The 15,845-nt window shown below is 33.6% G+C and overlaps 1 protein-coding gene and 1 pseudogene across 1 annotated transcript; both read left to right on the top strand.

Annotated features, from left to right (window-relative positions):
- LOC120156355 lies at positions 1-15,560 on the top strand (annotated as a pseudogene).
- Positions 5,864-6,573, top strand: LOC120156366 (basic leucine zipper 4-like). Its single transcript, XM_039167681.1, has one exon. It carries the CDS (start codon positions 5,949-5,951, stop codon positions 6,426-6,428), a length of 480 nt encoding a protein of 159 aa, XP_039023612.1. The 5' UTR covers positions 5,864-5,948; the 3' UTR covers positions 6,429-6,573.
- Positions 15,561-15,845: the final 285 nt, after the last annotated feature.

Here is a 15,845-nt window from a genome sequence, read left to right as displayed (position 1 = left end):
GTTTCGCTTTGGTTAATGGATTTGCAGTTGGTGAACAAGGCGTTGACTTTTTTCGCGCAGGAAGAAACAGTGGCTTATATTATTAGCTATATGCGGCGTCTCAGGTTTTGGGGTGTACAGGGTGTATAATTTACCCTCTGTCGTGAGGAAAAGGAAGAGGCTTTTCAAGCTCTTGGGAGCCCTGATCTCGTTAGCTGAATTGGTCTCGGAATCCGCGGAGACGATCAATGTTGTCTCCAAGGACTTGAAGGCGTTTTGCAATCCGATTCTGATGAAGTTCCTAATAGTTTGAAGCAGATTTCCAAGATTGTGAGATCAGAGGAATTTTCTCAATCTTTAATTAGGATTACCGAGGCTTTAACAGTTGGGGTTTTAAGAGGCTATAAGTTAGGCTCAGGGAATGAGGATAAATTCGTACCGGGTTCTGAGAATTCCAGCTTTACTGATAAGATGTTGGATAGGCTTTTCTCCAATGCTGGGACTGGTTTTGTATCTGTTGTTGTTGGTAGTTTTTCTAGGAATCTGGTTATGGAGTTTTACTCTAGTGGTGGAGCAATGGAGGGATTGAATGGGAACGATGGATCTGCTAATATCCCCAAATGGGTAAACTTGATGCTATATGATGATAAATGTAAGGAGCTAATTGCTGATTGCATACAAAGATTTGTCAGAACAGCTGTCACAGTTTACCTCGACAAGACGATGGACATTAATACTTTTGATGAAATCTTTGCTGGGATGACCAATCCTAAACATGAAAAACATGTTAGAGACATTTGGTTTCTGTTTGTAATGATGCTGTGGCAACCCTGGTGAGAACGTCTCATCAAGTGTTGACAAGTTCGGAAACGAAGCTTGAACGGAGCTTGGATTCCAGTGAAATGAGAGATGGTTTCGAGAAGGAAGTATCTTTTAAAGGAATTGAAAGTGGGAGCTCATTTGATAGGATTCAGAATACTGGGTGGGTTGATAAGGTCTCTTCCTCATGGGCAGTTCCTGGCAATAGGAAGTTTGTGATTGATGTAACTGGGAGGGTGACCTTTGAAACATTAAGGTCTTTAGTGGTGTTTATGTTGAGGAAGCTTTCAGAGGGAGTGAAAAATAGCATTCATATTGTTCGTGAGGAGGTCATGGAACGGGGACTGGATGTTATCAGATATGTTGGTGCTAAGTCTTCCTTTATAGTCACCTTTTGTCTTGCTATGTATTTACATATCCTGGGTGCTAGTAGGGTTGTGAGGCCTGCTTGAATGAGCATTTGTTCCGTTGTTTTCCCTGAAATACAATGAAGTCTTAACTGAAGCTGCTTATATCAGAGGGTATTTCATACGTATATTTCTCTCACGCAAAGTGTATATAGCATTAGCAATACTCAGCTTCCTTGAGATTTATTTGCCTTCTCCAAATGTATACTCGATAATCTCAGCTCGCACTGCTGTATGCCAGAACTAGTGCTATTTTTTTGTTCTACAAATCTTTTTCTTATTAATTTACTTAGTATTTTAGAAACGAAAATGTGCTTTGGGATTAAGAATTCCAATTTATGTGTGTGGTTTTTGCCATTGTTGTTGATAAGAGCTTGTATCATTCAGCATCTCATCATATCCTGTTCGAACAATGATTTACTGAATAGGAGGTGTCTATCCATAGGAGCATCAGCACTGCTAAGGAAAATTTAGCTGATCCTGGAATATAATTCGACATGATGATTGGATTATGATAGGGATAGTAATAATTTTTTCTGGAAAATCTTAATCATAGAATGTTGGAATAAAGCAATCACAAAATGATTGGAGTGGATTTGTGTGCTATCCTTCAGCCTAATTTATTTTTCAGTCTGTACGTTTTTCTTGTTGATACAAGCGTCTGTGCATATAAAGAGTTTGTTTTCAGCTAGAATATGCTAGAGAGTAGTAAGTTGAAATTTTTTTTCTCAACTAAACCTATGCTACTAGTAATATTATTTTTCCTAAGTTATTAAGGATGAACCTGAAAATTGTGTGACAGACAAACATCACATTTCCGCTTATCAGAAGCAAAAGTAGTAATGATTAGTGATTCTGCCCATTCAAACTTCTGATGCATAAAGTTATGAGAACGAAATGAGTATGGACTATGCAGTCTTGATATGGAATCATCCTATTGAGTAATTTATCACCCCGTAAAACTACATGCCATTGATTGAGTGAAGTGCTTTAGAGGTCAATCAATGCCATGATCTTTGTTTAAAACTTCCTGGCTTGATCTGTATCTTTCATCTCCAAGTAAATGCAAAACAAATCCTTCCCAACAACTGATCTTCGTATAAACTATGCTCTATGATTATAGTAAGAACATTTTTTTTATCTTTTATCCGATCTTTAGCATTTCATTAATAAAATCCTAAATGCACTGGGTTGATGAGAGCAGTTTTAAGAGGGGATTATAACCGAAACAAATTTGTATCTTAGTCATCTCATTGATGGCTGTTGAACATGCATTTATGACTATTTCAATGCACTCAGCAAAATGGCTATCCTTTATTTTGCAGCAATGGCATACGCTTGATTCTTGACTATCCTTTATTGTGAATATAGATGTGTTTGACCCTCTGCCTGCTTGTTGTCATAGCTTGTGACAGGTAACTTCTCTTCCTTGTGATGTGTCTTATTTGTGCAATTTGATGCATATTCTGATTATTTGTTGTATATCAGCTTCATGTTGTTACCATCTGGAAGGTTAATGCTTTCCTAAAGTTAATGCTTTAGTGTGCCTTCTCCTCTTATCCCTAGATGAACTAGCTTTTTCCATCTATGAATTTGAATGTTTTAGCTTAAGAAAGAAAATGGATATTTATTTGCTGCTTAAGGGGTTTTTCCCCTTTTATTTTCTTTGTCGATAGTTTCAGCGTGTATCGTGTTCTTTGGCCCCAGTTGCTATGCCACAGGAAATCATCAAGCGGAGTAAGATACACAATTGTTTGCTATACACATGCTAACTCCTTTAGCTGGTATGAAGGATGAAAAGGGCAAGGATCGAATTTTTTTTAAGATTCATAATCACTCTCCTACTTTGTAGATTAACCACTAGCTTAACAAATTTTCCATACCAGGCAGATCTTCATGTAACGTAATGCTGTTTTCATGGAGAAACCTGTTCAAAAACTTTTGCCGATAAGTGTAGAGGAAAAACATTCAACCATTGCTTCCCATATAATGCATGAATTACCGTATTCATTCTTCTTGTTTTGAAGCCCATAGGCAGATAATTTTTGCAGTTTGAATATAGGATGATATTTATGGTAAATCAAGTACTGTCTCTTGCATGTTGCAAGGATTCCAAAAGGTCGATGCCGATATTAGGATGCTGTGTTACATATCCAATGTGCTTTCATTCAACTATCCTGCAGGTTGCAAATTTTCATCTGGACTTGAAAAAGTTAAAGTTGTTAGTGATCATAGTGTGCATTACATGGTATATTATATTCTTTCAAATTGATTTATCTGTGTCCTTTATTATTAGGTCATTTGTGGTAATTTATGTGTCTTTACTAGGTCCATTACATGATATTTTCATCTGCCAGCAGCAAATTATCACTGGGAGTGGATACTGCATCTATGAAGACGAAAATAGCAAGGTTTGGGTCCTTTATTAGGTCATTTGTGATAATTAATGTGTCTTTACATTTACAATGCCTTTTCATGCTATTAACTTCTTTTACCAAAACTAGTTACATCATGCAATCATAACTGGTTAAATCATTCATTAGAAGATTCTCAGCCATTTTTGGAACTTCGGTTAATGATTATTGTGATCTTGTCAATGAAAGTTGGTCATTGACATAAGAAACAGGGCATCGTCTACGCGTAACACTTTACTAACATGGCTTAAGAGGCCGCTTTTTTTTTTTCTTTTCGAGTAACTCGACCAGACAGGCCACCAACAAGTCGTGTCGCTTTGTTACAAGGTTATGCGCGAGTGAATCAACTTTTTGATCTTTGAGGACTCTGTGTTGGACTTGAAGATTGATGCTTTAGGGTACACTGTGCTTTTAGTGAGTAACATGGGGTGAGGGGAGCTCCACTGGGATTGCCCGTAGGCTTAAGTAAATATCCAAATATGGGAACTGGGTGAATTTTGTGGTCTGGTGTTGTGACACGTGACCATAAAAGTTTTGGCCAAGCAATGCTCTGCCTTTAGACAATTGCTTGCCTTGTAAAGCTCCCAAGCGTGAAGGTTTTTGCAATGGAGGGAAATGAAATGCTCGAGACACCATTGTGCCAAATACATGTTATGTTAATGCATCTTTTAAAGTTGAGACAATCGTATCCTATAACAAAATCTGTTTGGGCCCTTTTTAACTTCCTTCACGCCATTGGATAAAAAGTTGGATTGGATTGATCGAATCGGATGTCTAATTTAATTTCAGAAAACCAAATAACAAAATCGAGGTATAATGATGAAATTAACCTTGAACATTTATCCAAAGATCATTTGGTTGATACTCTTTTTCTGGAACATTTTAACCCTCAAATGATCTATTTCATAATAAAAGGCCCTTAATGTTTGATCAAATAATCATTTTGCTCTTTAATCTTTTTTCTGGAGCTTTTGGCTTGATTTTATTTTAGGGTAAAAGATCTTTATTTGAAACATTAACCGTTTGTTAACTAACAATTTTTTATTCATAGGAGGCCTTTTACTCAAAATGAATATTGAAAAAATATGAATAAAAATAACTATTTAATTAAACGTTAGAGCCTTTTATGATATTACAATAATCAATGTCAAAGGAAGAATCGAAGATCCTTTCCTCCTATACACTTCATAATATAAAATACACAAATAATTTAGCCAAAAAGGGGAAAGAAGGGAAAACCCTGATTGCATGTTTGTCATTGTTTTCTCCTGCTTGTTTATAATTATCGAGTAAGAACTAATGTAATAACTGAATTATCATTTAAAAAATATTTTATATTCAATAAATATTTTTATTTTTATTTAAAAATAACAGAATACAAGAGTATGATGCATATTTCAAGACAATGTTGTAGTCTACTACCTTTCAGTCCCTAGTGTATCCTACATGACTTATGTGATGTCTGTCTCCCCAATAGAATGTCCCTTTTTCAAGCAATTTTCTTTAGCATCTGCTTTTGTTTGATTCTTCGTGATTAAGCTAAACCTAATCTTCTCAATGACCCACCAATTCTCACTCAAAAAAGCTTGAAAAAGAACCCCACTACCTTTAAACTTGGGATAATTTTAAAATTTTAATATAATTATTTAACATTGTTTTAAAATCACCTGTGTTTGCCGAGTGGAGTCAGTGATGCTCCCCTAAATAAAGCGTCGATTTAAATCTTTTAGATATAAAAAAGGTTTAGGGTTCACTCACCCCTATATAAGACTTTTAGTTTTTCTCTCTTTTAAGATCATTGGATGAGGAAAAATCAAAGTCTGAAATTTACTCATTATTTTTTCTAGTGAATATCTTCTCATTTCCTACTGTTAATGTCAATCTTTGATAACCCCTGATCCTAAAAGAATGTAAAACTAAAAAGTTTTAGTCTATGTAATTGGATCCTAACCCTAAAAAACTTTAAAAGAATTTTATTTCATGTTTAAAAGTTCAATTCGATTTAGTTTCAATATAATCGGATCACAAGATTTTACTTTGAAATGATGATATTTTCTTACTTATCTTGAGAAAAGTATCCAATTGTTATTCCAAAAAAAAATAACTTGTTTGCAATGATATTTTTCTTACTTTATCTTGAGAAAAGTATCCAATTGTTATTCCAAAAAAAATAACTTGTTTGCAAAGGACCCTACATGACCCTTCCTTCCTTCTTTAAATACCCTTCCCCTTCTCTTCTATCCTTCCCTTTTCCCCTTCTCTAACTTCCTAGTATCAATTTAAATTAGGGTTTTCTTTCATTCTCATTTGGTTGAGTCTAATTAGTCCAATGTTTTTAGCTGAGGAAGATGTTCAATTCCACTCACCGGTTCACGAAACCGGTTTTTCACCCGAAGAACTCCAAGAGTTATTATCATTCTTCGAATCCGAAGAACCGATCAGTTCAAACTCCGGTTCAGAAAGTTCGAGTCGGGCTGTATATTCACCGGACGAGAGAAAGCAAAGGCGCAAGATATCAAATCGAGAGTCGGCCAGGCGGTCCCGTTTGAGAAAAAAGAGGCATTTGGAGAACCTCACGGACCGAGTGAACCGGTTGAACGTAGAGAACCGGCAGCTTAAGAATCGACTAAGTTCAGTTATTAATCAGTATCACGTAGTATGGCTAGAAAATGAACGGTTAAGATCCGAATCCGACGCTCTGTGGTCCAAACTCATGGATCTATACTGGACGTCAAGTGCCATGCAATGCAATCACGATGACGGCCGACATTCTCGTCATGTTTTAACTTCAACTAATCCAACGTATTAAGCTCTACTTGCATGCATTAAACCATCGAATACATGATTCATGAAGATGTAAAAGAAAGAATCAGAGCTTAAATTATCTTCTTTTTTTCCCTACATGTATAAATATTAGGCAACAATATTGGTAATTAAAAAAAATGGTGGCTTCGATGAACCCCACGTTTAGTGTCTTGTAAGAAAAGGTAGTTTTCGAGTTTTTTTTAATGCTACTTTTGCATGTTTCTAGCTAGTTAGGGTTAAAGAGAAAAACGAATTTTGTATATGCGTCTGGTAATTTGTGTTGTTGGTGTCGTATTGGTATGTATGTAACTTTATCTTGTTATAATCACGTTTATGATATTTTATATTGGATAATTTGCATACGTGAATCATCTAGTCATTTAATTATTAAATATTTTTATTTTGACTATTGAATTGGTTTTTTCCCGATTTTGTTACTATTAATATTATGAAAATTAATTATTTTGATCACGTCATTAGAAATAATTAGGAAAAAAACACTTGAAAATTGGAAATTTATTAGTGTGGTTTAGGGTTTAATTTACGTGGGAGGTTAACTTTAAATAGCTTATACTAAAATTTGAAGTGACACCATGCATGGAACTATAATTTAATTGTGCCAAAATGTTATATTCATGCCAATTGAAAGCTATATTTATGATTCTACTTTTGAATTATACACAATTTTATTGGTATTTAACTTTAATTAGGATTCATTTTAAATTTATTATTATTGTTTAATTTTAACGGAAATCAAGTGTTCTATGCTAGAGTAATGAAGTTTAATACATTTTCCGATGGAACAATATTTGATTCTCGTTTATGAGGCTAAAAATAAATGAAATAGAATTATTAGGGTTCAACGCTTCTCGACGTCAATGACCGATGACCAACGACAATGACCACTGAAAATGGTGAGCAGTAGATAGCAACAGGGACCTTGATCAGATTCATAAGTTAAATTGATATTTTATCTAAATTTCAAAGGTTAAATTAATATTTTTATCTGAAGTTCAAGGATAAAATTAAAAAATTAACTTCTTTTACTAATATACTACACCATCAAACTAACGAATTTAACGTACTAGTCATTAAAATGTTATAAATCAATAATGCAAGTGGTCAAAATATTACTTTTTAAAATTTGGTGAAAACAACTTATAACTAGTGAAACAAAAGTGATCATATCAATAGTTTACCCACTATTTTTTACTTGGCGTAATCCAAAAATCACTCTGATATTTAACAAAATAATCATTTTGACTTTTTTTTTAAAGACCCTTGACCCAATCAACCAACGAACATTTTGTTCCAAAATAAAATGATAAGGCCAAAGTGCTTCAGGAAAGAGAAAAATATGCTAAAATAAATGGGATAAAACCAATAATTAAAAGCTCATAATTTTTTATTATTAATCTAGAGTGATAATAAGTGGAAGTATTTATTTTAAATACTAACAATAATTTAATAAAGAATGTTCAAATATTCTCCAATAGTTGATACTCGAATCTGAGACCTCTAATATAATAAGCATCAATTTACACTAAAATAACTTCGTTCTCCGTAATTAAAAACTCATTAACACTCAAATCTTAATACCAGATATATTTATTCAGAGATCGCTTTTTGAACAAAATCATTTACACTCAAATCAGCTTAATTTGAATTACTATTTAATAATAAATTTATTTAAAATTTTAATTATAAAATATATTTTTTAATGTAAAAGGGGCCACCAAGTTAGCCTCTCCCCAAACCGCGGAAAAGATTCAGTATATTATAATGCCGACCTTCCAAATTTAGCATAAATTTGAAACCAAAAAATAAAATAAAATAAATAAATAAATTTATCTTTAGAAATTGCGTAGCATGCGTGCAAAGGCCAAAGGGGGTCCATGCCCTAAAGCAAAAGTCACAATTTCCAAACAAGTCATGTGCTATTTAATCAATAAAACTTTAGTGGCTGTCTATATTAATATTTTATTTTATAAAATTTTAACGTTGTGATATTATTTAATACATCTGTTGAAGCAATAATGATATTTACCAACAATTAGTTGATTTAATAGAATGTAACGTTAAATTCTTTAAGTAATGTAACATTAAATTCTTTAAGATTGTCTTCGTCTCTGTAATACCTGATTTGGATTAGTCGGTCAATGGATGATATATTAATGATGAATTAAAAAAAAAGTTATTCAAAAAATGATATTATTTAATACTGATTAAGTATTTGTTTTCTTATACTTAATATAAGTTCAATAATTGTTGTTGTTTCGATCTTCCAATGATATTATGTCTCCTCATGCTTTTAAATCCAGAACTTTGATGAGATTATCACACTTTGCTTTTCTTCTTATCATATTTGATTGTTATTCTTCGAATATTCGAGTTATTAAAATTTTACACTCATCAAAGTTCGCAGCCTAATACCCCACTTTTATATATATAATTTTAATTATTTTTTAGAGTAAACTACTTTAAATGGTCACCAAACTTTTAGGACATTGCATTTTGGTCATTAACTTTTAAAACTTGCAATACAAACTATACATTCGTCGAGCTTTTAGTTCGTTTTCAATAAGGTCCTTGACCTTACCTCCCATTAGTTCATTTGACGTGACACGTTAATGTTATTTTTCAGCTTAATAAAATAATCTTTAAACCCATTTTAACACCCTAAAACTTTTCCTCACCCAAAATTGACTTAAAACACTAGAAATAATTTTTTTCTTTTTCTTATTCTCTTTGTTTGATCCCTCCCATTAGTTCATTTGACGTGACACGTTAATGTTATTTTTCAGCTTAATAAAATAATTCTTTAAACCCATTTTAACACCCTAAAAACTTTTCCTCACCCAAAATTGACTTAAAACACTAGAAAATAATTTTTTTTCTTTTTCTTATTCTCTTTGTTTGATCAACATGAAGCTAGCAATGGAAACACCAACTGCAATCCAACATGTTTTGGTGGAATGTCAACTATCTTACCCACAGTTTAGACGAATAATAATGCTAGAAGGAGGTTCTTTAGGTGTATTAACTATAATGTGTATTTAGAAGAAATTGCTAGAGATTCTTCGTCTCTTCCCTCCACCGCCACTTCAGAAGGTAAAATCTCACTTTCTTTTGTCACACACCACTTTTCACTTCCTCTATTTCATTCTTCTCATGTTAAGGTTCATGAAACCGCAATGACTGTTTTCTGTTATTATATGGATTGTTTCGTCGTTTGTTGTTATTCGAGTTAATTAGTGATTGATCTCGAATTATTTTATCTGAATTGCATTGCGGTGTACTTTAAAGTTCAATATTCTTTTTAGCTTATAGTTTGTGTTGGATTGCCTCAGTGGAAGATGTCAAAAGTATCAATTTCGGAAATTGAGTTTTTTAGTGCCTGCTTTGTGCAGAATAATAACCTCCTTCCAGCATTTATTTAGGACTGCCTCCATCAAGTGTTGATCAAACAATGTGATAAGAGATATGGAAATTTATTTTCTAGGTTTTCAGTTAATTTTGGGCAAGGAAAAGTAATCAGGTTTTGAAATGAGTTTAAAAGATTATTTATTAAGCTGAAAAATAACAGTAACGTGCCATGCCATATGAAAAACGGGAGGTAACGTCAGAGATCTTATTAAAAACGAACTGAAAGTTCGGTGACTGTATTATAAATGTTGGTTGACCAAAATGCAAGCGTCCTAAAGTTCGATGACCAATTATGTAGTTTACTATTTTTATATCAAGTATGTTTTTGAAGAAATCCAAAAATATCAAATCTCGAACTTTAATCCTACAAATCGAACATTAGTAAATCTAGATTTAGCATCAAGTGAATTCCAGAAAATCAAAGTGGGATCAAATGGGTACATTATTTATTTTTTTTCTCTTCCAAACTTTCCTACTTTTTGTAAAAATTTTCTAAACCCAAATAAATCAATTTACTCCAATACATTACCAATGCAATCCAGTGAATAAAGGCAATGAAACCCTACCTTTCTTATTATCCTTTTGTTAGAGAGATTATGGATAATGATGTAAACACGACCAACCTTCGTTTTTAAACTAACATTATTACGCACTTTACAAAGAAAACAAGTACTTTACGTAACGAAAACATGCACGTCCCTACACGGGTACACCACGTAGAATAATTATTAGGTTTATTTATTTTGAAACATGTAATTACCTTTTAGTACGAACCACAATTATATTTTTATATCTATTCATTTAACATTTTAAATAGAGATTAATTTTGTGAAACTGAATAGAATTATAAACAGAGACAGTATATTTTATCTCGGGGCTACTGTCTCTCATTTTCATTGTGACATTGTTAAAAAATTATATGGATAAAAAATTCAAATTGCACCTTTTACTTTTAGTTTATTTCAATTTGGTTTTTTATTTTCTATGATTAATTTTGATTTATCCTCATTGAACTATAATATATTAGTTGTCCCTGATTATAAAACGATAAAATTTTACGTCATTTAATCAAACTTTTCCACACATCAAGTGAAAGAATATATGGAAACAGCTTACACAAAGAGAGAAACGGGGATAACGAGGCAGTACTCTCTTGATAATTTATTGAAAGAAATCAACCATAATATCCCAAAGGAGACCAGTCATTATATACAAGAGAGGACACTGAGTTGGTTAGAAAACGGTTCTAACATCCTTAACTATTCCTTTGCCAGATTCAATTGAGAGAACCTGAGTGATGCAACACAAGCATCATTTTTGTACTCACTTGACTGTTTTAGAACATACTTTAATATTCCCCTTGCAACATTAAACTAAACAAAACAAGAACTAAAAAAAACAATCAAAACACAAAATCAAAGTATACTATGAAACAAAGAAGCTAACAACGGTTAGGTAAGAACATCTGCCACCTGCTCATATGCAGGAATTTTATTCACATGTACCTTCTTAGCAGCAACTTCTTCACAAAAAAAAAATTTAACTCGACGTGTTTAAACTTTGAATGTAGAACCAAATTAGATGACACAGTTGCCACACTTGTATTGTCGTTGTAAAAAAAATTCTAACTCAACTTGTTTAAACTTTGAATGTAGAACCAAATTAGATGACACACACATTTGTGTTGTAACACTCCAAATTTTCCCCAAATTCAAAACTCTAGACATTGGGGAATTTTCCTTCAAATCCCTAAATTTATTTAGGACCAAACTGAAATTTTCTAAAATTTTGATGATCATTTTGCAACATTTTCGAGAACCCTAGGAAAAGCATAGACCAACCCTATAATTTACATATTTTCTTTTATATCACAATCCCAACCCTAGTTTTAAATTCTCGCGCCCGTCGCATCTTCCCCTTTTATTTTATTTTATTTTCTTCGTGCGCCGCTTGCTATCTTTTTGACATCGTCGTCGCATCTCACCCTTCTCGTCACCATAGCTCGTCAAGGCCAATGGGATGTCGTTCAGTCGTTCTTCTCTTTCCTTGTTCCTTTACTTGGTCTTAGGTTCGTCGTCGTTTGAGTTTTGGTTAGGATGAAGGTCATGCCGCCGCCTTGAGCCCTTGGCTCGCCGTCGTTGGAATTCGTGTGAGATAGCTAGGTTGGCCGATTTTGAGCCGGGGTAGTACCTCGGTTAGCCGTCGGAGGCTTTTGCCACCCTTATCACCTTTTTTTACCGTTATAAACATCGATTGGGGCTATTACCGTGGCACCATCGTCGACAATTGTGGGCTGCGATCAAACTGGCAGTACCTTTACCGAACCAACATGTCTTAATTGAGTCAAAATCTCGTTGTCCGGTTCCTTTGTTTCAAACTAGATATTAATTTTTTTATTGTTAACGTCGTTTTATTGTAAATATCCGAAAAATTAGTGATTTAGAATCTTAGTGATGTGGTACAAGCACCTTTATGCACTCACTAGACTAGACTATTTTAGAACATGTTTCGGTATTAAATAGTCTCAGCGGTTAAAAGAAGTGTTGTTTTCTTAAAAGGTCCAGGTTTCGAGCAATTATGTCTGCATGGCTTGTGTACTATCAATAATTAAAAATGATTATCAACAAATATTATCTTATAATCACCCATACTATTCAAATTTAATAAAACTTTTAACAAAGTGCATTAACTTGTCTTCTGAATTTTCCCAAGCTTATACAGGTGCAGGGGAAGGGAATGCATTTGGATTATGAATACAAAATAAATTAAAGAAAAAAACACATTTGATAATTCAACCACCAAAATAAAGAATATAAAAAGAAAAATAAGAGCCAATATTATGTAGCCATCAAACCATAAATGTTGAGAATGATAGGCTAATCGGCTGATGCCTTTCTCTTTAGTTTTACCGATTATCATCACACGACAATATCTAATGTCATCGTACTTGGATGATTTGTAAATCTTGCTTTTGAAAGAAAAAAAAAGATTGTATTGGTGAGAAATGCTTTATCTTTATTTATGGTCCACTAAAAAAGAAAGCTATCATCATAGTCTGAACACTTTTACTCTTTATTTCCTGGGGATATTGAACTGATAAGGACCATGCATTTCATTTTCTAACCTATATTCTTCAATGTGGTGTTTGTTGTCAATTAAAACATATTTGCAATAAATGGTACTAAATATTGCTAACATTACCATTAATTTGTTCGTGTATCAAGTAGCGGTGTGAAAATAAATAAAAATCAATTTCATTTAACCCTTTTTGAAATATTTAAAAAAAAAGTCATTTATTGAATTTAATAACTTTTTATTTTAATTTGATTATAGATCTAATTCATCCGGATTAAGTTGAAAATTAATTTGCCCAACCCACGCGCACGTCGAATTGGACCTACCAAATCAAATGCACCACTCGGCCCATATCACTGCTTCCACAATTGATCCGATTTTCAATATATATATATATATATATATATATGCATATGAGTCTGTCACCGTCGACGAGTACAGATAAGGGTGCGCAAAACTCGACTTAACTAAAAAATTAATTTTTTAATTTTGACATATTCGAGTCAACTTGAAAAATTAATTCAGTTTTCGAGTTCATATTTAGCCAACTTGAAAACCAAAAAAAAAAACCGAAATATCAAAATGACAGTTTTCATTTGTAGAACACAGGGCTAGCAGAAACACGCGCGTATTCTCCACAACTGCGTCATTTGGTCTTTATTTTTCTAGTGTTTTCAATTCCTTTGTAGAACACAGGGCCAGCAGAAACACGCACGTATTACCCACAACCAAAGTCAAAATCCATAGTTTTCATGGCGCCTCTTTTTCCGATCTTCAGGCTTCAACTCTTCCATGGTTGATGAGTGTTGCGGAAGACGGCTATCAGATAGAGCAAAATCGTAACTGATAATTTGAGAAATAAAAATAAAGATAAAGAATACACAAATTTTACGTGTAAATCCCTAAATAATATAGGGTAAAAATCACGGGCAACGGTAGAAGAATTTCACTGTGAGAAAATAGGAATTACAACTTCTCTCGATCTAACAAGGAGAAAACAATAACTATTATCTTGATAAAAGGAGAAAACAACTCTAAAGAAGACTCTCTAAATTCTCTAGTATTTGGAGAAAACTAGAATGATTTGGGATGATTTTGAAGTTAAATGAGCTAGGGTATTTATAGTTGAAACGTAAGGACTAATTTGTAAATACCCTAAATTACAATGACTAAATTATGATTATACCATTTAGAAAATTTTAACAATTGTGTGCTTCTTTGACCATTGCACCGAATTGTGCATTAATGCACCGTTCGGAGCTGACTTTTAACAATCTCCCACTTGAAGATTTGATTGGAATAATCATATCTTCACACCATTCTTTATCTTGTACCATCATGTTGCTTACGTTTCTGACAGGCCACAAGAGGATCGACACCAAGTAAATTTATCGGCATTGATCGACTTCGTCATAAAATCTGCTATGTTGTTTGGTATGGATCTTCTACATATCTATCGTCCTTTCTTTCAACTTTTCACGAATGAAATGGTACTGGACTCGTATGTGCTTTGTCCTTGAATGAAATACTGGATTCCTTGCTAAATGCAAGGCCTTTGACTGTCACAAAACAGAGAGACATATTCTTGATTGTGCCCAAGCTCCTCCAATACAACCAAATTGCTTCTTTATTGGCTTGTGTAGTTGCTACATATTATGCTTCTGTTGTGGACGTAGCCACAACTGATTGCAATTTTGAAACCCAACTTACAGCTCCACCAGCAACTTTGAACAACTATCCTGTAGTAGATTTACTTTTATCCAAATCCCATGCATAGTCAGAATCTGCATACCCATTGATTAGTAAGTTTGATCCTCCGTGCTAATGCAATATTTGAGGTCCCTTTGATGTATCTCAAGATCCTCTTTACAGTATTCCAATGCTCTTTGCCTGGATTCGCCATGTACCGACTAACCACTCTCACTGCTTGTGTAATATATGTATCATAGCGAATATTAAACTACTGATGCATACGGTACTTGAGACATCTCCATCCTCTCTTCTTCACTGCTAGGAATCATACTGGAGGATAATTTGAAGTTAATAGGAAGAGGGGTAGAAATTGGCTTACAATCTTGCATGTTGAATCGTGACAAGATTTTCTTCAAGTAATTCTTTTGTGAAAGACAAATCTTCCTATTACTTCTGTCTCGGTGAATTTGCATCCCTAGAATCTTGTTTGCTGATCCCAAGTCATTCATTTCAAATTCCCTAGCCAGTTGTGCCTTCAATTCTTCAATATGACCTTTGTTGGGTCCTGCAACCAACATGTCATCCACATACAACAACAATATAACAAAATCGTTATCACCAGACCTCTTGAAATAAGCACAAGGGTCTGCATTAAGTCTGTTGTATTCAAGGCATATAATGAAAGAATCAAATCTCTTATACCAACACCTCGGTGCCTGCTTTAGACCGTACAGAGATTTGTTCAACCTACAAACCAAGTTCTTCTTTTCATCTTCTTCAAAACCTTCAGGTTAGAGTATGTAAATCTCTTCTTCAAGATTTCCATGAAGAAAAGTTGTTTTAACATCTAGCTGCTCTAGATATAAGTTCAATGTAGCACACATTGCCAAGACTACTCGAACTGTTGTTAATCAAACCACAGGAGAAAAGATTTCATTGAAATAATACCTTATTTTTTAGCATATTTTTTTTACCACCAGTCTTGCACGATACATCTTCACTTGATCGTCACCATTTCGCTTGATTTGAAGACCTATTTGTTACAAATTGGCTTCCTTCCATGTGGTAGTGGCACAAGGTCCAATGTATTATTTTTATGAAGGGCTTCAATTTCTTCTTGCATCGCCATCATCCATAGTGAAGCATTTGAGTTGTTTATTGCCTCCTGGTATGTTGATGACTCACCTTCCTCTGTTAAAGGCAGTATGCAATAATTCTTTCTATAACA

This window comes from Hibiscus syriacus, unplaced genomic scaffold (assembly GCF_006381635.1).
Source record: "Hibiscus syriacus cultivar Baekdansim isolate YM2019G1 unplaced genomic scaffold, ASM638163v2 tig00002840_pilon, whole genome shotgun sequence".
NCBI classification, from domain to species: domain Eukaryota; kingdom Viridiplantae; phylum Streptophyta; class Magnoliopsida; order Malvales; family Malvaceae; genus Hibiscus; species Hibiscus syriacus.
This window is presented reverse-complemented; position numbering and strand designations above follow the sequence as displayed.

What these genes read in the sequence shown, in the direction of transcription:
- LOC120156366 (XM_039167681.1), top strand. Translation starts at nt 5,949, where the DNA reads ATGTTTTTAGCTGAGGAAGATGTTCAATTCCACTCACCGGTTCACGAA.